This window comes from Momordica charantia (assembly GCF_013281855.1).
Source record: "Momordica charantia cultivar OHB3-1 chromosome 8 unlocalized genomic scaffold, Mcharantia_2.0 BLBB01000008.1, whole genome shotgun sequence".
NCBI classification, from domain to species: Eukaryota; Viridiplantae; Streptophyta; class Magnoliopsida; order Cucurbitales; family Cucurbitaceae; genus Momordica; species Momordica charantia.
This window is the reverse complement of record NW_028275166.1, coordinates 4141146-4164004: the sequence shown is the minus strand read 5'-3', so window position 1 is coordinate 4164004 and position 22859 is coordinate 4141146. Positions and strand designations below refer to the sequence as shown.

General features: G+C 33.2%; 2 protein-coding genes and 1 long non-coding RNA gene across 46 annotated transcripts; 1 reads left to right on the top strand and 2 right to left on the bottom strand.

Annotated features, from left to right (window-relative positions):
• On the bottom strand, positions 1-6363 carry LOC111005032 (uncharacterized). Of its 41 annotated transcripts, none has more exons than XR_015793160.1 (10): positions 4095-5227; positions 3387-3467; positions 2995-3071; positions 2303-2341; positions 1943-2012; positions 1729-1809; positions 1362-1469; positions 644-833; positions 432-537; positions 1-340 (listed from the first exon to the last, which is right to left on the bottom strand). It is a non-coding gene; the product is annotated as an uncharacterized LOC111005032 (long non-coding RNA). The 41 variants fall into 41 exon arrangements; XR_015793159.1 differs by having other exon boundaries at positions 1342-1440; XR_015793144.1 differs by lacking the exons at positions 1729-1809; positions 1943-2012; positions 2303-2341 and adding an exon at positions 6183-6363 and having other exon boundaries at positions 1362-1440; positions 4095-4212; positions 4851-4942.
• Positions 6364-14753: 8390 nt separating this feature from the next.
• Positions 14754-18939, top strand: NDL2 (N-MYC downregulated-like 2). Of its 2 annotated transcripts, none has more exons than XM_022275655.2 (11): positions 14754-14988; positions 15692-15791; positions 16604-16701; positions 16845-16933; positions 17096-17156; positions 17266-17352; positions 17428-17505; positions 17839-17895; positions 17993-18048; positions 18206-18341; positions 18430-18939. In XM_022275655.2, exons 1-11 carry the CDS (start codon positions 14962-14964, stop codon positions 18649-18651), a joined length of 1011 nt encoding a protein of 336 aa, XP_022131347.1. In that variant the 5' UTR covers positions 14754-14961; the 3' UTR covers positions 18652-18939. The 2 variants fall into 2 exon arrangements, with proteins under 2 accessions (XP_022131347.1, XP_022131348.1); XM_022275656.2 differs by having other exon boundaries at positions 14970-14988; positions 15692-15795.
• A 187-nt stretch (positions 18940-19126) lies between these two features.
• Positions 19127-21425, bottom strand: ATH1 (homeobox protein ATH1). 3 transcript variants are annotated; one of them, XM_022275654.2, is made up of 5 exons: positions 21287-21425; positions 20186-21201; positions 19744-20099; positions 19575-19635; positions 19127-19489 (listed from the first exon to the last, which is right to left on the bottom strand). In XM_022275654.2, the coding sequence occupies exons 2-5, from the start codon at positions 21107-21109 to the stop codon at positions 19334-19336; spliced, it is 1497 nt and encodes a 498-aa protein (XP_022131346.1). In that variant the 5' UTR covers positions 21110-21201; positions 21287-21425; the 3' UTR covers positions 19127-19333. The 3 variants fall into 3 exon arrangements, with proteins under 3 accessions (XP_022131346.1, XP_022131345.1, XP_087983541.1); XM_022275653.2 differs by having other exon boundaries at positions 21283-21423; XM_088127415.1 differs by having other exon boundaries at positions 20186-21310.
• Between the last annotated feature and the right edge of the window lie 1434 nt (positions 21426-22859).

Sequence of the window (22859 nt, the reverse complement as noted above, 5' to 3'; positions counted from 1 at the left end):
TAGAGATGGGAAAAGATAAAGTTTAATTCCAATAAAATTGGTGATGTATATCAATGTTTATTATAAATTTTTAATTTCATCAAATTATACATCAAATTCGGATCAGGATTACAATCTTTGCCCTAGATTACCTTCTATATAGGCTTTCAATTTAGGAAGGAAGTGGGCCGAGGCCCATCAGTTACAAGGGACGGCTTCCCAAACAAAAACAAAATAAAATTTCCTTAAAAGTCCCATCCAGTCCGGCCATTAGACCAGCTAAAAATAATTTCTAAAACGAAATGTGTAAATTGTCCAATTTACCCCAGTTTTTCCGTTCTATCTCATCTTCCGATATAACCTACAATTAGGCACAAATAACCGAAAGAACCGTCAATTTATCTCCTGAAAATAAATATATATATATATTACCATAACAAAAGAATACTAACCAAAGAATATATTTGTATCAAGAACCATGCTTAATACCAGCTATGTGAACAATCCACCAACTGCATACAGTCCAAGAAGCATATAATAAGGCTTCACTTGTTGCACCTATTATTAGCATTTTCAAAGAAATAGCAGAAAATCAAAATATGGCCCACATTAGGGCTATGGTAATAAAAAAATCATGCTAAAATAATTAAATGCAAAGATTTACAATTTCAAAGCATTGAAGTTAGAGGTGTTAAAACAATTCATAGCATCAAGGTCACTCCTTTCATTATACTCAATATTCATGGTCCATCCCTCAAATCCTTAGGTTTTAAGTTATTGACTTTTAACTTCGGAGCTTGAACCCAAGATAGAGGGTTCCAATCCAAACATTCCAAGCCCTGGCCACCAAGGAGCTGTACAAAATGACAGCCCAACATAAGAGCCAAAGCACAAACTGAACTAAAAGATAAAAAAGAGAGTTCCAATTCAAAAGATGTCTAAATTCTAGTGTCAAAAATCCTTAGAAATAGATGCGTACAGGGCGGCATACTAAACCCTGCAATGGACCAAATATCCTGTCATCAAATGCTCGATAAGACAGCAAAAAAACCAACATGACAAAGAACACGACTTTTGTGACAAAAAGATGGATGAAACAGCACCTCTTCCATTATCGCATCCGTCAATTCATTAGTACTAAATTGAGACATACATATCTAACAATAAAATTATGTCGCTCCAAAAGATTGCAGTCTACAACTATTGAAGTTTTTCACTCAAATCCCACCTTTTTGAACAACTTTCAACTTCTAAATATCAACGGCCAAATAAAGATAACAATGGAGGTAAATAGTAAGACATAATTACTCTATGCAAGAATGGTTGTGAGCTATGACTAAGAAGGATGGGAAGTATACAAACCATTTCCACTAGACTTTCACCTTCCCTGAATCCTTGATATTCCTTGCAAACGGACCAGCAATCTTTTCCAGTTCCTCATAATTTTGGAATATGTTGTCTCTGTTTTACATCACATGTATATGAGCATTCTGAGAGTAAAATAATCAATTTGTCAAATTGGACTTAAGTTAGCTTAAAAAGATAAACAGTAAGCACAGTTAACATTCTAAGAGTAACATAATCATATGACGTGCTTTAAACGACATTAAATGAGCGGCTTAGTAAATAAGAAAACGTGTATTCTTATTTCTTTTTATAGGAAACAAATAAAATTAATAAATGAGTTGTACAAAGAGGTTGAAGCTAACAAAAAAAAACAAGTGTATAATGTGCGTATATATATCTAACCTGTAACTGTATTAACTAGAAAAGAATGATATGTGCACAGACCACAAACAAGCCCTTTGTACGCCCATTTGTTTGGGAAATCTTCAAATATGTTGAACAATGGTTAAATAATTATTGCATAATTTATAGAGTATAATATAAAATAATAGAAGGAGAAAATCCAATTATTTGACCAGAGTAGAACAATAACACTTGGCCAACTAGCAAACACAACCTCCATGAATTGATCAATAGTGGAAAAATATTCATCACTATCCAATCGGTGTTCATGCAATCCTAAATATCTGAAAAAATAATCAATTCAAAATTTTATTCCAATAAAAATTAATTGCTAAACATGAAAGACAAAAGTACGATCGCATTAAAATTATTATTTGGGAGTTCTAAAGATGTGGAATATTCATGAAAGTTGAAAACTATAAGGTATCAAGTAATTTTTAGATGTGTTGAAGATGTTGATTCTTCTTAATTAAAAACAATATACAATTTTTAGACATAATAGGATTGAAATAATTGTAGTCAAACTCGTTTTGAATGAATATAATTCTTATTATCTTAAAGCTTAGTAAATCACCTCATTATGTAGCCCATTGGCCATCACAATAAGTCGCACCTTTGAAATAGAGCGAGCAAACGGGTATAAGTTGAATGTCAAAAACTTCAAATATGTACAAATCCTATCTCTTTTAATAGAAACATTATTTTCTACCTATCTATTTATCAATTTTCAAAGTCATCTTGATGATAAAAAATGCAAACTACCAAACTATAGGATATGTTACAATCACACTCTTGAAGTTTCAAATTGATATATCACCCCCTAAACTTACGAAATCTTACATTGTATAGTTAGAGTTGGATGGTCATGGTCTATGATGTTGAGCTATGAAACATAGCTTTTAGAATTAAAATTCCACTGTAATTTTGTCAACTGATGTTGCACCATCACTATTTGAAATATTAACAAATAAACCAGCAAATATATCCTACATTAGCCAACATAAAGGTTCGATAAAAATATGCATAAATTTTATTAACATACTAATCTAAATAGCCAATAGTTAAAGAAAGAAAAGGAAAAAAAACTTGAACGTTCTGTATAGGTGTTTCTGTATCGTTGCAATAACTTAGATGTCATTTGCTTCGGAAATCTTCAAATTGCTGAACAATTATTTAAGTATTTGTTGCATAATTTTAAAAATATAAATTAAAATAAGAAAAGGAGAAAACCAATTATTTGATTAGAGTACCAATTGAATTACTTACATGTGGCCAACGAGTAAATACAACCTCCATGAATTCATCAGCAATGGCCAAATATTCATCACCGTCCAATCGGTGTTCTAGCAATCCCAAATTTATGAAAGAAGAATCAATTCAAAATTATGTAACAATAAAAATCAATAGCTAAAGCATGAAACTATGATCCCAACATCATATTAATTGGGTGTTTTAAAATGTAGAATATTCCTGAAAAGTTGAAAAATAAACCAAATTCCTACAAGTTGTAACAGAAAAATATCACACGAGGAACAAAATGATAAAATCAGTTATTACAAATTCCTTCAACCAGCCATGATATCTTTTGTTCCCCACCCCACTTTATTTCCCAGAATATGTTTTTTTTTTTTTGCCTAATAGTATAGAAGCACACTTACATAAGGGGTCCTTCGGCAGGTTTTCATTATTGCTTCCAAACATTGATCATGAGTTCATGACTAGAAGCACCTGCAATTAAGCTACCACCCCAGAACATAATAATTCAAAAAAAAAAAATCAAATGCATTCAAATTTTAAAATAAACATTACCAATTTAAGAAAGTATCATTAACCAGAATAATAAAACAATTTATTGATTAGGTTTAACCTTGAAAGAATATAAATCCTAAAGGCAAATGGAACCCACCACAACAAACCCTAACAGTTGAGATCTAAGAACATGAAGAACTCAAAAAAAGAGGCACAACTTTTGTAGTGTTTGGTACTCAAAGAAATTGACCTCTCCTATATTGTTTGTTCTCAATGTAGTGTCAGTAAGGGATTTTTATGTGACATTAAATTTAATAAGGATTACATTCTCTATGGGGCCTCCCCTCAGGCATGCATGAAAAAGAGATAGATGTAGCATGAGAAAGTGACATGGCATTGCCATGTCAATTAAATTAACTTCTTTAGAAGTCCTTCCACTTCAGTGAGCAGACATCCGCCTTAGATTACTTGAAGATGTTAACAAGACTTCATAAGTAAAAACAACTCTTATAATGACAGTGTAGAGAATTATAAATCAAACGATAGCTACTTAACAATTCAGTGAAAATAAATTCTTTGAAGCTGCGTAACACTAAAAGAAAAGCAATTCCACTCACTTCATCAAAATTCTATCATTTCTATCATGAAATCTATTTAGAATGCTCCATTTGGCCAGAGTATTTGGATCTGATGGTCCATCTCTTGCTTGCATTTCAAGCCTCTTCAAGTCAACCACTGAAAATTAATTCATCCAACCAACAACTTAGCGACTACATCTGGACTTATGGCATGTAGATTGAAGTTACATAGATATTATTATTTAAATTTTACAAGAAGAAGAAGAAGAAGAAGAAGAAGAAGAATTGAGGACCCAACCTTAATGACTTGGTGTAACGTAAAATGTATGAAGGGGAAACTTGAGCATTACCTAAAGTATGAGCTGTGGTAGCTTTTTCAAACCCAAATTTGTACTGATATACGAAGTAAGAAGATCTCCAAACAAACGAAGGATTGAAATTACTTCACAAATTTTAATGGTCCTATTATGACAATGCAGAAAAAAATGCATTTTTCTCTCTCTAAATGGAAAATCGTTACAAAACTTGTACAGGTTTCAAAATCAGTTACGGGAAGTAGGGACCGCGAAACACACAGGCTTAGCTCGAGAAATTCTGGCGAACGAAAAGAGAGTGAAATTCTATCAATATTCTCCTACTTCAATTCAAAATCCGTTCAGAGACATTCGACGATCCTGTGCACCTTTCATCGGTATGTAAAACAATAAACCCTAATTGTTAAAAAAAAATAATCTGAAAATGGAAGATAAAATTAGCTTATACCTTGGGGGAAACGACGAAAGAAAACAGACTAACCTCAGAAGAACCACAATGGTGTTGTAACTTCGGTCAGTTCACGATGTATTTCATAAATTGCATCAAATCCTGATACAAAAACCCTAGAAACCCTAACAACAGAAGATAGAGATTCAGATGTTGAAACGAAGTAGAGAACTGGTGAGAAACAGAGAAAACGAAGACGTTGAAGAAAGCAGAAAGTGTATGTAAGAGAAGCAATGAAAATTTCACAATTTGTTGAAGCATTTGTTTTCAGAGGATGAAGGATGATGCAGAAACCATAGAAAACAGAAGAAGAGATTCAGAGGTTGAAACGGAGAAGAGAGCCGATGAGAAAAAAAAAACAGAGAAAACGAAGTCATTGAAGAAGGCGGGAAGTGTATGAAATAGAAGCAATGAAAAAATCGCAATTTATAGAAGCAATTATTTCCGGACCATGTATGCGCGAACTGCACACGGTTTATTTCATGGGCTTCTGTTTAAAGCCCAATTTTGTTAGGTCTGGAAGGCCCACATTGGGAAAATTTGTCCAATTTACCCCATTTTTTTTCTATTTATTCCTTTTTTTCTATTTTTTAGAATATTTTAAAACCTAAGCTAAATTTTGAACACTAAGAAAAAAAATTTAAATTTTATTTTTATTTAAAATTTGGCTAAGATTTTAAATTTGTTTTTAAGAATGGTTAAAATATGAAAAAAAAAATGTTTGTGATGGACCAAATATAATTTTCAGAAATAGAAAACTCAAAAGAAATAATTATTCAAAGTCTTAACGATCATCCCAATTTTAAATATTAATCAAGTTTGAAAATATATTTTTACCATTAAAATTTTGTATGTAATTGACAGATGGCTTGTACCCTAGTTTACCGAATAATTTCATAGTTCCTGCTTTTGGGAAGATAAATATAAGGATATACTTGTCGACGAGAACTTCGTTGCTTGGTATAGTTAGAATTCTATGGAACATTTTATAATTTACCCAAGAATTTTATAGTTCCTTGTAGCTTGAACTCAATACCTCAAGGATATTCCTTCGAACCTCAAGTCATCCAAAGTATCATTTGGGGACGACCAATATTTCAAGACATAACAAGATAACTTATATTTTGGAACATTTCAAAACAACCAATATTTCGGGATATATCGAGGCAACCTATATTTCACAACATTTCCGATCAACCTATATTTTGGTACATTTCGAGGCAACTAATTTTCAAGGATACTTTAAGGCAACCAAATTCTTGTGAGATTTCAAGGCAACCAATATTCCAAGACATTTTAGACAACCTATATTTAGTGACATTTTCAAGTCAATCTAAACGATGCGAGGAAACTAATATCTCAAACCTTTCAAGAACATCTATGCCAATGTCGTTCCTTCACACCCGAGATACTCACAAGGATGGACCCGCTGAAGTATCTCTTTGAAAAGGGACAGGGATGTTGAGAGGCCAGACATGATTGCGCCCTTCAACGGAAAGTTTTTCCAACCCCCTGACGTCACTTGAGACAACTCAGCTACATTCCACGACATTTCAAGAAAATCTATATTTGAGGCAACATATATAAAGACATTTTGAGTTTGAGATAATCTATATTATAGACCGACAATAAATATTTGGGACATAACAAATTTTTTTGGGACATTTATTTGTTGGAGAGTAAATAAGCAAATTATAATGTATATATATATAAATTAAGAAGTGTTTGATTCGTCGAAAGCCCATAGTCAGAAGCTGCGGGTGACCGGCAAAAATCGAACTGTCGGCAAGTAATTTTCTTTTGTACCAGATTTTTCTTTTTTCCTTCAATGATTATGATAAACCATACCTTCCTTTCTTTTCTTTTTTTTTCCTTCGGAATGAAAACCGTAATTATTTCACGAAGAGAATTTTGTATCAAACGTCCAACATTCTCACCGTTGGTTCAATAACAAAAAACATAATTCAGGATATAAAAATTCCAATTATTAATAAAAATCTCAAATGAATTAAATTTTGACCGTTGAAGCACATAATGACACTTAAATCGATATTTTTTTTTATCTGAAAGAATTTAGTCGATTTTAAATTTACGAAGAAAAAAATGTATAAACCATATCTATTCTAAGATAACAAACGTGACAATTCCAACAAGATGAGGGTTTAAATGTCTCATGAAGTTTATTTAATGGTTAACATTTACTTAAATAGACAATTTAAATAATATTTATTAGACCAATTAGATGTGGGGTGTGAAATATGCTCCTCAAGATATCTTGTGTACGACTTTTCAGTTTTCACAAAATCGGAGTGTAATCGAGACAATATTTAAAGGACAAAGTGACCATATATTCAAATAGTCAAATAAATATATATATGGACAAAATTAGAGAAATTAAAGACATAAAATAAATATATATTTATAGTTAATTTTTGTAATTTTCTAAAAAAAAAGTATTATTATGTATATATGACACCTGTTTATATTCAAAATTTACAAATTATATGAAATTTGAAAATAGATTACAAACCCATTTCATTTCTATTTGCAAGTTTGCTTAAGCAAGGGTGTTTATGTTTAATTTTTACGACTAAATTAAATTCAACCGAGTCTGTTTTTTCGTTCTTCTTAAATCCTCTTGTTTTGTCGGTCACTTATTGAAAGATAGAATGCAATTTAAGAAAATATATTAAAAAAAATGAAATGTGGACCACTAAAATTCGGCAGATTTTATAATTAATTTGGATTTGTCCAACGCTAGGTTTGACAGATATTTGGTTTACGAGTAAAATTGTAGAATTCGACGAAATACAAATAATTTTGGAAAATGAGAAAAGTGGCCAATTACACTAACTACTTATTAACTCTAGTCTCCTACAAATTTTAATTATAAAAACTAAAAGATAGGTCCCACAAACTCAGGCTTCTATAATTTTTTTTTTTAATGTTTAATTCTATTTTAGTCTATAAACTAAAAATAAATCCTTTTCATTATCGTTATTAATTTGTCGTTAAAAATTTAAACAAGTAACTTTGAAGATACGCGTATGAATGAACTAGCATCTACATATATTAGAGTCATATAAAGTTGGTGTAGTGGACGTTTAGATGAGTGATGAACTAGAATATGATTGTTTTTTCAAATTTCAAAAAGTGCAATAGACAGGCCAAAAGTTGAACAACTAGAGTGCTTATTTTCTTTTTATCTACACGAGTCTAAAATTTAATATAGGCTAAATATATGTTTCAGTCCCTAACATTTTGAGTTTTTTTATCTTATTATTATACCGTTTTATTTGGTGATTGTTAAAATTTAAGGCCCGTTTGATAACTATTTCTCACTCTAAAACTTTAATATTTTTCCTAACTTTTTTTTCTCTAAAATTTTATCATTTATAATTTTTCTTTTTCTTCATAATCTATTTTTCCTCTGAAAATTTCAATTTTCTTTCCGGTAATTTTTATTTTTCTTTGTGTTTATTTACTTTCGGTAGAAATTATACTTTGAATCTTGTTTTTATCTCTAAATTTATTTCCACTATAATTTCTCTTTTTGTTAATAATTTCTTTTTTTTTCTTTAACATATCTTTTCCCGACTTTATTTTTTTTCCTAAAAACTCTCTTGTTGTCTTTAACTTTTCTTTCACCATTTCTTTTCTAAATATTTTTATTTATCTCTCTAAAATTTAGATTCCAAAAGTTTATTTACTTCTCTCTAAACTTGTATTTTCATAGTCTCTACAAGACAAAAAATTTCGCAGAGTCGGGTCCTAAAAATAGGAAATGCATGTCCCTCCATGTCCCTGATTCCATTTTTTAAATAATTAATATATATTTATTACACTTTTTTATACTTAAATTCTAAAAATAATTAAAAACAATGATAAAATCGATAATTTTTCTCGAAAACATCTCTCAGACCCAAGAACGAGGTGGAGACGGAGACTAAAAATTTTCACGAGGACGAATGGGGGAGAGTATCCTCACTCACACTCACACCATTGTCATTTCTACTCTACATAACTTTTCTCTCTCTAAAAAAACTAAAAATTGTTACCAAACATGTTTTGATTTTTTGTTTTTTAAAAACAAAAAACCAAAAGCCAAAAACTAAAAACAAGAAAAACCAAAAATCAAAATGTTTATCAAACGTGCCCTTACTTATCACATAATACTTCATGGCGAAGAATTTCAAAATAGTTTTTGAAAAACCAAAAACAAAAAATTGAATGTGTTACCAAACAATCCTATTTTCAAAAAACTAAAAATCCAAAAATCAAAGTCCAAAAAGGAAATAGTTATCAAATGGTTCGATTTCTCGTTTAAATTTCCAGCAACTTACTAAATAATTAATATTTGACAAATTTGAGGACTAAAATTTAAATGACATCTCGTAAATCAATCCTTGAAGGGCAAGGGGGTGTGTCGGTGGGGGCACCGCATGTAACATGTGGACGCGAATGCCGCAGGAAAAAGAGCGCCAAATTTTGAGATAGATTTATATATAACAATAATTTTTTTTGGGCAATCAATTTCCATGCTTTTGCTACGGGGCCTCAGCCTCACATGCTTGCCTTCTAAACTTTATGCCTCTATCCAATTAATGCCATTAATTTTTCGCCCCCCATAGCTTTAAATTGCTTTCTCACTTACTCTCTTAAATTTGATCCCCCTCTATTTTTGCCTTTCTTTTTTTAATTTGTTTGATCTTTGCTCCTCTAGACTTTGTTATTATTTAAGGTGTGTTTAGTAATATTTTTATTTCCTTATTTGTTGTTTCACCTTTTAAAATATTTCTTGTTTCTTGTTTTTTTAATTAAAAAAAGGAAATAAAAATATTATTATTTTTATTTATTTATTTAGTAATTATTTTTTAATTAAATATTAAAAATATTGTAATATTTTGTTATACTAAAAATATATTATATTCAAACAGCTACAGTATCATCTTCTTCTTAATTGAGATCGATAGTCCATTTCTCGAATTTTGTGATAATTTCCAAGCTATGATTACATATTGTTTTTGTGTTGTCCCATAAATATGTTTAATTATTTGAAGCATAAGGGACTATTTGGATGTAGCTTATTAGCCAGACAATTGCTAAGAATAATTATTTGTGGGTTGACTTGTAAATAATGATATTTAAAGGTCCAATATTTGTTTAATTTGCACAGAAAAGCTAGAAAAAGAATACTACTTGAGGAAATAATACAGACGTGTACAAGGATAAAGAAATTACTACAGCCAGGGTAAGCAAGAACAGTGGGGCTGTTTCTAGCTACAACTTTCTGAAATTTTCATGTAACCTAATTAAGAACAATAATTATGACTACCATATGATATATAATTACAAAAAAAAAAAAATTTAACCATGAAAAAGGACTACAGTTTGAAAAGGGGAAACTTGAAAGGAATTTTGCTGTTGAGTTGGAGCGGTTAGAAGTTGTTGATGGAGTTTCCTCTGTCGTAATGTGTTTTCGTTATGGTTTCCAATTATCTGTGAGAGAGCAACTTCAAATTCAAATTCTAAAATAGTATAACACTAAATTATTTTATTTCTAAATCATAATGGATTAATCTAGTGGTCAGTAAGGGTTGATCAATATAAATACTAAATAGTAGAAGACTTGGAGGGAATGAGTTCAAAGGTATGCAATTATTTATAAAGGTATGCAATCTATATGCAATCTAACTAAGCTCAACTCGTCACCAGCTCAGATCAAGTACTAACTTAAGTTTTTCAAAGTATACGTGAGCGAGTACCACATTGGTGTAAGGTTCTGTGTGTAGATCATCACCTCGATCGGTTGACTGGACATCCACCTCAGATTTGAAGTCGATTTGGGTGAAATTTACGGGGCAATTTGTCCAAAATTAATGTACAAAGTTTTTTTTTCCTGTTCAATATAGCTCATTTTATCAAGTAAACCTGATGCTCGAGTCATACTCTTTATTACTCCAAACTCAACTAAATTGTGGAACCTACGGGATCACTAAATACTCTTAAATTTATCATGGCTACTAAAATGATATCAGTAAATATAACCTCGCTTAAGAAGGTACTGAAAAATATTCGCTTTAAAAGTTTGTGAAGCACGACATCCAAACCAATTTAGAGAGAATTGAGAAGTTAATTAGTTGAGTACAGAACTAATTCAAAGATGTCAACTGAAACTTAGATAATCAAATGATAAAATTTTAGAGTACATCAGCTAAACTCTGTTAGATCTGACTATCCAATCTCAATAAAACATAAATTTGTTCTTGCATAGAAATTAAAATTGAAAGTTACAAGTAGCAAAAATAACTTTAGAAAGTTTTAAAATAAATGTCCATGGCCATAAAGGAGTTGTAAAAACGGTGCGTCGTGTGTCAATGGACACCACTTCTACTGGGATGTTTTACTTTTAACCACGGTGTAACGTGGACTTTTCAACTTGATAAAGGAGTTGTAAAAAGAAAAAAGGAAGCGAATGAAACTCTTCCACGTGTTTTTATTTATTTATAAATATTATAAAGTTATTTATATTGAACGTCATTTTAGAAAACATTGCATTCACTCTAGTGGACCAAAATTCCAAAAACAAAAATAAAGGCATAAAGAAAAAGAAGATAAGAAAGTTAATATAATATATGCTTCCACTTCTCTGCACAATGTCACCTAGTGCGGGAGTAGGTAAATTTTAGATTTTCTTTTTGTTAGATTTAGAAATTAAATCGAACATAGCTCAAGTGGTTAAGATATTTATTTCTGACTTAAAGGTCGTGAGTTCGAATTCCCACTCCCTCATATTGTACTAAAAAAATGAACATAAAATTTAATTTTATTTGTTCTATTTAATGTTCTCGTACATATATAATAAAGTTGGAAGGTAAACTTTTTCCATAAAAATAGTAATGAGCCAATTCTTTAAGTTCAATTTTATTTTAGTTTAACCTTAAAAAAATATTTAACTTTTATAACTATTCTATTTTGTTTCTAAATTTTTAGATATTTTGTTTAAGTTTTAATAGTCATATTATATGTGGTAGGTTAGGTGTTGATTTAAAAAATTAATAAAAAAAAAGTATAAAAAATTAATTCGTTGGGTGAAATGTAACTATAAAATTCAACATTAATGTCAATTTGATGGTAGTTACGCGGATAAAGATGTTTTATTACCTTCTTTGGGAGTTAAAGGTGCAATCTCCTCTTCCATACTAAAAAAATAAATATAATTTTATTAGTTTCTTGGAGTACCGTTTTAATATAACTATGATATCAAATTTTATTACCTTCCAACAAAATTGTTTTAGATATAAATTTTTAGTAATGTTACATGATATCAATTTATTTATTTAGAGTATTAAACTTCAAACCAACAATAAGAAATCATGGTTTGAGCTCATTTCCTTCATGAATAAACTCATTATAGTCACTACATACTGTTTGACCAATAGGAATAGACACATCTCAACAACTTATTTACCGTTGCTCTTTTTACAATCTAATATTACGTTTATTATGTACATCTCCTTGAATACAATGTCAAGTTTACCATAACGTAAAAGTCAAAGTTGATAGGTTAATATATACATGTCTGATAACATTCTTGTTTATTTGTTTATTGTTTCTCATTTTTCAATTTTAGAAATATGACTATTTGATAACTATTTCTGTTTCTCGTTTATAATTTTCACGAAAAGTTGTCAACATTGTGTAGAAATTTTAAAAACAACCAAATCAAATTTCTGGTTTATTTTTTTATGTTTTTTCAAAACATAGATAAAAACATTATTTTATAATTTTGGACTTATAAAATGTATAATAAATATATATATAACATAATATTTAATATTTAATATATGTCAATTACGGTTAAGTTACTCGCTTTAACAATTGTTTTTTCTATTTAATTAAAAGTGAGGTAACAATTTATTTTTATATATATACTTTTTGCGTGGTGAGTCATTTTTAACTTCCAACTTCCAATTTATCAAATCGAGCACAAGAGTTTCGTAAATGTTGAGATTAATATCTAATTAAACAATAAAGTAAACAATTTATCATTAATAAATAAATAAATAAATCACACAAAAATCAATTGATAACACACTCAAAATCAAGCGAGAAAAAATATTAAACCCAGCCATAAAAAGCTACTTAAACATATCTACAAAATTAAACAGGGTAAACAAAAAATAAATAATTAGACAAAAATGTCTAAACTCAACTAACGGATGCTTTTAATCGCAAGAATTTGTAAATACCAACAAATCTTATAAGAGAATGAAACTTAATTGAAGATATTAATTTCACCGCCTATTATTCTAGTTAGTCTATTAAATAAGGTAAAACATAAAATTTTCCTAAATATAAATATAGTTGGACAAAACACAAAACAATGTAAAATGAAAATTTTGTTGACTAACTTCATACATTTACAGTGAAAATTTAAGCATTCAAGGATACGAAAAAAGAGAGAGTATTATTATATACCTACCCGGCCACACTATGAAATGATTTAACGGATTATGTAGCACGATTCTAACTTGCTTGACACATCAGCAAGTGGTTTGACATGGAGGTTGACGTGGATTTAGGTGGTAACCTGCAAGTAGAACTCTATATCAGGGAGAGCTTGGCCATGTATAATTTGAACTTTGAAGCTTAAGTTAAAACTTAATTCATACGGGTGTCAATTCGAGTTTTAGTAGAAAGCAAGAGATTGCATACCTTTGAAAATTGTGGGACTCCATTTTATAAGAAGAACATTGAGGAGTGTGACTTTATAACTTCGATGTCCATACAAGTCATTTAGTGGATCTTCGCCAACATTCAGAAAATTCTATGCCGGTAAAATTGTTCTTAATAAGGATCTTTCTTAAGTTGGCAAGCTAAGCTCTTCCAATGGCCACCATGGTCCTTCTTCCTCATTTTCAGCATGATCAAACTGGGTCATGTCCCTCAACATAGGAAGACTACGTGTTTATATTTGATTTGGCTCTTAACACACTATCTGATTAAACTTTATCAAACCCATAAATAACCATCCGTAATCTATGCCAAAACAAACATGACTTAATAGTAATTGACATATATCTCTAATCAGAAAGTTGTCAAATCTCTACCCACATGCTGTATTAAAATAATCCTCCGCAATCAATTTCTCATGAAATGACGTGTAATCCAAACAAAAATATTATAATTAGACTCATTTCCATATTTCAACATTTATTCTATTACCTTGAAAAGTTTTATCAGAAAAACAACTAATTGATGCCTCAATTGGGATCATCAACCCAAAAGCCATGACTCTGAATTTTTAATTTACGTGTTGTTGAACTAAGAAAAGGACCACTATTGATTATTCAAGAAAAGATTGGTATTAAATAACTCACTTTAAAGCGCAACAATATTATTAAAACCTCAACTGTATTTCGCACACAATATCTTTAACAAAAACAGAAATTATTTTAAAATAATTAGATTCTTTAAAATAATTCACATTAAAAATTCACTGAATTTAGGCGATGCAATAAATAACCACGCCACTGTAATATAAATGGGTTTTTATTTTTCCAATTTTGTCACAGATTATATACTTTATGATATTAAAGATTACGTTACTTTAATTAAACGCAAAAAGAAAAAAAAAATGGCCTGCCCCACCATAAAATATTCGACCTTTTTATCCCTTCCTAGTCAAAGCTTAACTACTTACCATTTTCCTTCTTTAAATATAATAAAATCAATGTGAAGAGACGGAAAGCGCCCTCGTTCGTCCGGCAGGGGAGCGCGTCGCTGTCAAAGGCAAGCGTGGGTAGACTGGTAATTTTGGTTGAACTGTCGGCCTCCTAACTCTGGTTAAATTAACCATGGGATCGGGTTAGAGTTTGTTCGTTACAGGGCGCTCGTGAGGTTTCTGTCAATCTGCGATCAAAGGGAAAACGCGGCGTCGGTGACTCGTCTCGACTCGGACGATTCGATATGACGAGTTGAAAAACTTTCCAAATAATGTCGGGGAGAATTTCTTGAGGAGAATTGGTGGTATATAAAGCGAGCAGAAGCGTTCTGTATATTGAGTGGGGAGGATTATAGGGGTAGAGAGAGGAAGACAGAGAAGGAAATGGGGGATTGAAGCGACTCGGTGTCGGTGGATATGGAGTCCTTCTCTTATGGGGGAAAGGTACCTGCATTTCGTCTCTCTTTTACGCGTTCCTCTATTTCCATGAGATTAGATATGTTTGAACATTGTTCTTTGTTTGCTTGCTGAGAAAATGTTGGGAATTTTTTGTATGGGACGGGATGGGAAAGGAAGAATTTGAACCATGGGATTCTTAATATGTTGAACCACGAAATCAATGATCATTCCAAGCTAATTGGGGTTATCCAATATTTTGATGAATATCCACTTTTTGGGTGTGCATTGTTGATTTTAGTTAGGTTTTGGAAGAGTAGTTGCTGTTGAGTTTCGTTTGCATTTCATGGAGTTCCTTTCTTTGTTCTTGAAATTCAATGGTCTTTAGAATGCCTGGCGCTGGGCCTTTTCATTCTGGTTTGCATACTAAAATGACGTGGAAGTTGTTTTTTACTGGTTTAGTAATACATTTTGAGTTTAAGTTGAGAAAGTTTCTTTAAGGGAAGCAACTATCAGATATGTTTTCCTTATTTTATCTATATCGATTTCATTTTCAATTATGAGTTTCCATATATTTAAGCTCTCGTGTAATTCCCTTCAATTCTCATTTTTTGAAGGCGTCAGCTATCATTCTTCCCCATAATACTTCATTTTGAATGCAAACTCACCAATAACTATTACATTATTTCCTTCACTCTACTTCAGATGATTATGTTTTGAAACTAATATTTGTCCAATCAATTTCTGGCAGGAGTACCTTGTGAAAACCTGTTACGGTGCTGTTTCTGTTACTGTGGTCGGAGACCAGGACAAGCCGGCTCTAATTACTTATCCTGATTTAGCTCTAAATCGTGAGTATGTAGAATGTGTCACGTTAATCAGTTCATTGTTTACGTGTGTGCTGAGCTAGGTCACTGCAAGTTATATATTCATTTTTACTTGCATCAAAGAAGTTGTACACTTTAGGGCATTTCCAGTCATCAAAAAAAAAAAAAAAAGATGCATATCTTTTGTTTTTAGTCATGTCTGAGTGCTTTCAATGTTATGTCCAAAGCATGATTTTGAGTGTAAATTAGATCTTCCGATGAAATAGACGCACTTCGGATTTTAGGGGGTTGATAAGAATAGAGTTTTTGAACTTTGCCCTTACTGTTTCGAAAGTTTTTTCATTACTTGCATCACATGCTCTTGTATTTTAAGTTTCACATACTGGAGTTTTGGAATTGATAATGTTGGTTACCTCCATGGCTCTATCTTCTAGAGTCTTTTTGGTGGTAACTACCTTACTTTTTTTATTATTTTTTAAAAATAATTGTTTTTACTCGCATATGTGTTTTCTATTTTTTGAAAGTAGGTTTTGAAATCCTTCTATTTATTTATTTATTTTGTTTTTAACAATTGGCTGAGATTTCAAAAATAATTTTATACTATAAATTTACCCATACAGGAAATTGGAATTTGACAAGTTCAACTTTTAAAGATAGAAAAAATGCTATTCAATGAGGCCATAGATTTTTTGAAATCTAAAGCTTGAAAATAAATGAAATAGTCTATGGTTTATAGCTTTGAACCTCATGTCATGTTGGGAAATTATACTATCTCCCTTTGACTTGTCCTTGTTATTTACCAACATTTAAACTAATTCTATTTCAACATTCATCAGATATGTTCTGCTTCCAAGGATTAATGTTTTGTCCGGAAGCTTGTTCGTTATTGCTTCACAACTTCTGCATATATCATATCAGTCCTCCTGGTCATGAGGTTTGTATAAATGGCATGGTTAGATATCTCTATTTCATTCTCGTATGTTGCTTTGCTTAAACTCAACTTTCCAACAAGTACATTGTTTTTTACTTTCACATGAATTCTTCTCATATTGGAACCTTGTTCAAGAGTTATTGCAGTTAGGAGCTGCTGCAATTTGCCCTGATGATCCTATACTTTCTGCAGATGACTTAGCAGATCAAATTGCTGAAGTTCTAAACTATTTTGGGTAATAAGATTTTCGGCCATTTTCAATTTAGTTAAATTTAGAGTTTAGTTTATAACCCCACTTGTCTGATGCCTTAAAGTTTTATTTTACACATGAACTTTTTATTTGAAAAGAATATGCACAAATCTGATGACTCACTCTCTTCTTCCCTTCTTCCTCCAGACTTAGTGCTGTGATGTGTATGGGGGTCACTGCTGGAGCGTACATTCTTACTCTATTTGCTGTAAGTTTCTCTTTGTTCATCATTATGCACGTGAGTGCTTTTTTCTGTAATGATTTTCAAAGCCTCTCGGAAACTTCTTTCATATGCTGATTTCACTCGTTGGAGGCAGATGAAGCATAGGCATCGTGTCCATGGTTTGATATTGATCTCTCCCATATGTAGAGCACCCTGTTGGACAGAATGGTTGTATAGCAAGGTCCTTTTTCTGAACTATTACAATCTTCTTATGGTTTCTGGGAATCTTCTTACAAATGGGCTTTTCTATATGCAGGTGATGTCAAATTTGCTTTATTTCTATGGCATGTGTGGGGTAGTGAAAGAGTTGTTACTAAAGCGGTATTTTAGCAAGGTAAGTTCGGTTGAAAAGCAGAATTTACATTTGGACATTGGTTGTCCAGTCTTTGCATCTGTTAATCCCTAAGTTATATAAACTTAGGTCAAGTAAATCTAGGCTTTTGAAACACACATTTCAGGTTACACACTAACTATAAACTTTTAGAACTCATTTTTTTTTCATATTCAAAATATAAACTGTACGAATACAGAGTATAAAGCTCGAAGATAAATGTACGAATACAGAGTTTTCAACTGTAGGTTACATAAATTCAAGCTCTACTTAGAGTTATTTTTCCACAATTGAATCTGAGTGGACATTTGAACTTTTCTGGTTGGTTGGCCGCAGGAAGCTCGTGGTTGTTCTCAAGTACCGGAGTCTGATTTAGTTCAAGCATGCAGAAGAGTGAGTACTCCATCCTGCTCCTCCTTCAATTATTTTCTACCAACTTTAAACTTCCAATGTTATGACCAAACGTTATGTACATTGTCTGTTTCAACAGTCGCTTGTTGAGAGGCAAAGCTCAAATGTCTGGAGGTTTCTTGAAGCAATGAATGGGTAATGCATTGAACTCCAACTTTTGGATGCGTGAAAGAATTTGTTTGTGTCGATTGTTGGGATGGTTTTCAGCACATTATCTTTATGATGTGGGTAGAGTTTACGATTATGGGTGTCCAAGGTCCCCGCACCTGAACTGTGTTTTGCTTTAATGCAGGAGACCCGACATTTCAGAAGGATTGCGAAAACTAAAGTGCCGTTCATTGATATTTGTTGGGGATAGGTCTCCTTTTCATTCGGAGGCTCTCCACATGACTGTAAAATTAGACAGAAGATACAGTGCCCTTGTGGAAGTATGTTGCACCTTTTTATATTTTTTAGATTCAATATACATTTATCTTCGAGCTTTATACTAAGATGGAATAATGGGGCTATTCTCAGGTTCAGTCATGCGGGTCAATGGTGACGGAGGAGCAGCCTGATGCAATGTTGATACCTATGGAGTATTTTCTCACGGGATATGGCATGTATAGGCCATCTCATTTTAGCGTCAGCCCAAGAAGCCCTTTGAGTCCTTCTTGCATTGCTCCAGAGCTTCTGTCGCCAGAAAGTATGGGCTTGAAGTTGAAGCCAATAAAAACAAGAATCTCCTTGGAAGTCTGAAAGACGAAGAAAGGAGGCAGAAAGAAAATAAAGATCGCTTTTTGTATCCATATGTACTTTGAGGAGTTGGACAGTTTTTGGTTATTTCTTTGATTAGTTCATAAATGAGAGGTGTGGGGGTGTAGATAAAGAAGGAAAGAGGATAACTGATAGTGAAAACTTCTAGGCAGAAAGCAGAATTTGTCATTCTTTCATTTGTAATCAAAAGAATTAGTTGAGAAGGGGTGTTATCTGTAAATCTAAGAATAATTTATTTCCAATAAATAAATAGTGCTTTAAGAACGAAAAGATTGCCTTTCAAGCTTTAACCATATGTTTCTTTTCAGAAAGAAGTTTCTGATCATTTTTGCTCTGCTGATTAGGCCATCTATTGCTACTTTCATAATGTTAATAAGGTTTCCTTTTCACTCATAAATTATTGCATTTTATTTGCCATTTGAGATGCAGGAAGGCGAGGCAAAAGAGACTCTTCAGGTTGACTTGCTTTGAGTACCAAAAAGAATATATAGAATGTTCAATGCGGTCAACAAATACACAGCCAAAAGGTACAGTTGAATCCCTATCCATATTGTTGGAATTCAATCTGAAACATGTCTGTGGACCTGAATACCCCTGCTGTTTTCTATTCACGTTTCATATACTTCTCAATTCAGCTAATTACCTTCTTCACAATCCAAACTGGCTACATCTTCTTTCTGCCCATACTAATCTGGCTTCGACGAATTCTTTCAAATCCTTCATCATTTTGACTGGATTTTCTTCGGCTTATTTCAGCATACATTTCTTCAATCATCGGTTTCCACAGCCGGACACGAGCGTTGATGAACCAATTAGAAACCTGCCCAAAGTCACCAATGGTAGAACTCTGTAAAAGTGAGAGGAGCTTATATGAAAGTTTGAGAAAATCCAGGAGTAGCAAGAACCTGATTTCTGGTTAATCCACTTTTTACTGCAAGTAAATGCTTCTCTGTGTCCTTGGGGTATCTGAAAAATTACCAAAGTTAATGCTTACTGTTGTAACACAATTTCATTGAACAAACATCTCTTTCGAGTTATTTTACATATCTCTCTAAATGTAAACCAGAATCTTACGGATGGAGAAAGTTCTGAAACATCCACGCTCTTAAAACCGAGACAGATCTTTCAGGCAAGCCTCTCTGTGGCCTCCATAATTGATTATCTTTCCTTTTCAGCTGCTGGAGTGCCCACTGTTTCTGGATGAACGTCGCCTCGAAGGATTTCTCCTTCTCCACGGTGCACATTGTGTTAGAACTCACCCCCATTGTAAAAATGCAGTTGGTAATTTTCTCCCTCAGGTTTCTGTAAACAGAAGTAATTGACTGGAGCGTATAACGAGTATGCAGACGAGGGTCCAAGTCAGTGGCAGCATGAAACGCAGATGCAACAGTGTGAATCTCATCCAAGCATTGAGTGTATCTCTCATCAATCTGAATGATCACGAATTTGTTCAGGATGATAAGAACTGTACAGAGACCAAAATTAGAGAACTAACAATTATATCCATAATACCTACCAATTGCAGTAGAGTCAACAGATGGGATCTCTTTGCATCACCAGATAGTTTTTGCCATTGAAGCTCCATTTGAGAACTGGATATACCAATTACATCTGAACCAAATTCAGATGTCGCATCATCCAGGGAACGTGATGAAAATGGCACAAACCCAGCCGTGGTAGTTGAATAACTAACTTGATCTGAATTTTCCAGTGAATAGCTTGCAATTTGGGAAAGTATGTCCTGAATGACTGAAAGATAACTGGATCCCACTATTGCTTGAGAGAGGTGAATGGGGCTACCAGATCCATAACTCAGAGAGAGGTCCATGGAGTTGCACGAATTAAGGTTCGAGCCTAATTCCGTGCTGTTCAAACAAGCCTGAGTAGCACCAGAAAAAGCCAACTGTGGATACTGGTCCAGGCAATTCGTTCCTTCAATTACGACGGGTTGGGATGTGGCAAGACTTAGAGAGAGCTCATTCCAAAGCTTGGAGTTCATGGTGTTGGATGGCATCCAGCCATTCAGATCCAGGTTTTCTATCGACGAGATGGTCTGGAAATCCAATCTTTCTTGGTTCTCCCCAGTGTGTTGCTGAATATAATGAAATCTATGGCTTTCCCACTTGTTATTTGCATTACACAGGGACTCATCACCTTCACAGTTAAGAGAACTAGTAGCAAATGAAGAATTAGAAGCATTGGAGGAACTGTGTAGGATGCAAGTTCTAAAAGTTTCTAATGGCTGGAACTGAGAATCTGAAAATGCCGAATCTTTAGTGTTTCCGCGAATAACATTCACTGGAGAAAGAGACGTGGACTGGAAAAGAGAGGTAATAGGTATTGTTCCTGCTAACTGATCTTGAAACTCAGTATTGCCAGAGGAACTCAAACAACCTTGGGAAGCATCCCCCACAACGATCTGTTGCAGGGCAGTAGGCATTGGAGACTCCAGTTGATTGACTATATGATTATCAGTAGTAGCAAGAGCAGAGCATCCAGATTCTCGCAGAGTCAAGAGGATAGGAAATCCAGCTGCAATAAGGCTCTGGTCATTAATGTCAAACAAATTGGTCATAACAACTGAGTTCAGAACGACAAAGGGCAGGACCTCACCTACAATGACAGAATTTGCGCTCGTCATGTCAACCGGAGCATACACCGAGTCATTATAGCTCCATATCGTGGAGCATTACAGATGCAAAACAACCTTTCTTCATGGTCCAGCAACAGCTCAGGTTAGCAAACTCGAACTATGTTCTTGTTTCATCCGCATTTCCAACTGTATTTCCAAGTTAGATACCTTTACAAAACAAGTTTTGCCAGTGAAGTCGCTCATTGAGCACAAGCTGGCAACAGGGTAACATCTCATGTCATTATAAGTGAAATGCAACACCAGATGTTTTGTATTAACCCAAGAATAAACCCTCCCCAGTCAAAAGGAAAGGAAAGAACTCGCAATTAAATCCAGACATCCGAAATTCACTGTAGCAACGGGGCAAAATTCGTTAATAATGTTTTGCATTTTATGCAACACTGGGAGAAGAAATAAGCAGTACTAAGTATGTTAAGACCCAGTTGCCATAACAATTAAAAGCATATAGCACATAATGACCGTCCAGAAATTTATATTGATAATCTAAAGTCTCAAGCTCAACAATTTATACTGACGCTCAATGCAGAAGAGAAAACAAGCACACCATATAAGACAGAATGAAACAATTTCCAACATCAAAACTCACTCTGTAAACCACAAGGCAGAACATAAAGATTGGTCACTGATTAGCATAAAATGACAAAGAAATAAAACTTCTATTAGATTTATCTTTACCAGCCAAAATAGGATGAGAAGCATAGACTGAAAGCCCCCCACAAAATCTTTTGAAAATAACACTGTGGTCCTGAACTTCTAGGCGAATAGATGGATGTGATGGCTTAGTGATGAACTTCAAGCTTGCAAAGTATTAAAGGCAAGAAGATTGCTACACTGATTGACATGCTTTATAGTTTTTTCACTCACAGGAGTTCAAAGACAACCCCCAAGAAGAGAAGAGGATTCAAAGGACTTGGTAGTTTGTTGTTTCTCCATAAAAAGGTGCCATGGTGAAAAGCCAGGTAAAGTGGCAAAGAAGCTTTGCTTTTATAGAAAAAAACAAGCAGAAAAGAAATAATGACTGACGCTGCTGTATTCCCACTTTTCCGGCTTCTGCTAAATCACAACATTATAAAGGCAATGGTAAAAGAAAGTGATTCAAAGTTTTGCATGAAAAAAGGAGAATGGAATGGCTTCAAGTGCCCAAACCCCGAGAAGCTGAAGTTTGGAGCATTGGACACCACACCACCGAGATGCATGACCTCAATCTCTGCTCGCAAACTTTAAAGCTCAAAAAACGTACAGCTCTGGAAAATGAATGACACCCATCTCAGAGAACCATTAAAAGGAAGAAAGAGAGTGTGAAGAGGCCAAAACAGGACTCTGCATGAAGGTGGAGATGGAGGAAATGGACCCACCAAATAAGATTAGAAAGAAACAAGAGCCGCACAAGAGAAAACCAGGGGGTGGAGAGAGGGAGAGAGAGAGAGTGAGAGAGAGAGAATTGCTCTTGGGTGCAGAACCACTCACTCCTGTTGCAGGCTTTAGAGGGCCCATGCCTTTCCTCTCTGCGCCATCTCCTTTGTCCTGCTCACGACCT

Coding starts and splice junctions, on each gene's coding strand:
- NDL2 (XM_022275655.2), top strand. CDS start 14,962: ATGGAGTCCTTCTCTTATGGGGGAAAG. Junction 14,989..15,691: donor CCTTCTCTTATGGGGGAAAG/GTACCTGCATTT, acceptor AATTTCTGGCAG/GAGTACCTTGTGAAAACCTG. Junction 15,792..16,603: donor TCCTGATTTAGCTCTAAATC/GTGAGTATGTAG, acceptor AACATTCATCAG/ATATGTTCTGCTTCCAAGGA.
- ATH1 (XM_088127415.1), bottom strand. CDS start 21,310: ATGACGAGCGCAAATTCTGTCATTGTAGGTGAGGTCCTGCCCTTTGTC. Junction 20,100..20,185: donor TGTTGACTCTACTGCAATTG/GTAGGTATTATG, acceptor GTGATCATTCAG/ATTGATGAGAGATACACTCA. Junction 19,636..19,743: donor TTTCAGAACTTTCTCCATCC/GTAAGATTCTGG, acceptor GTAATTTTTCAG/ATACCCCAAGGACACAGAGA.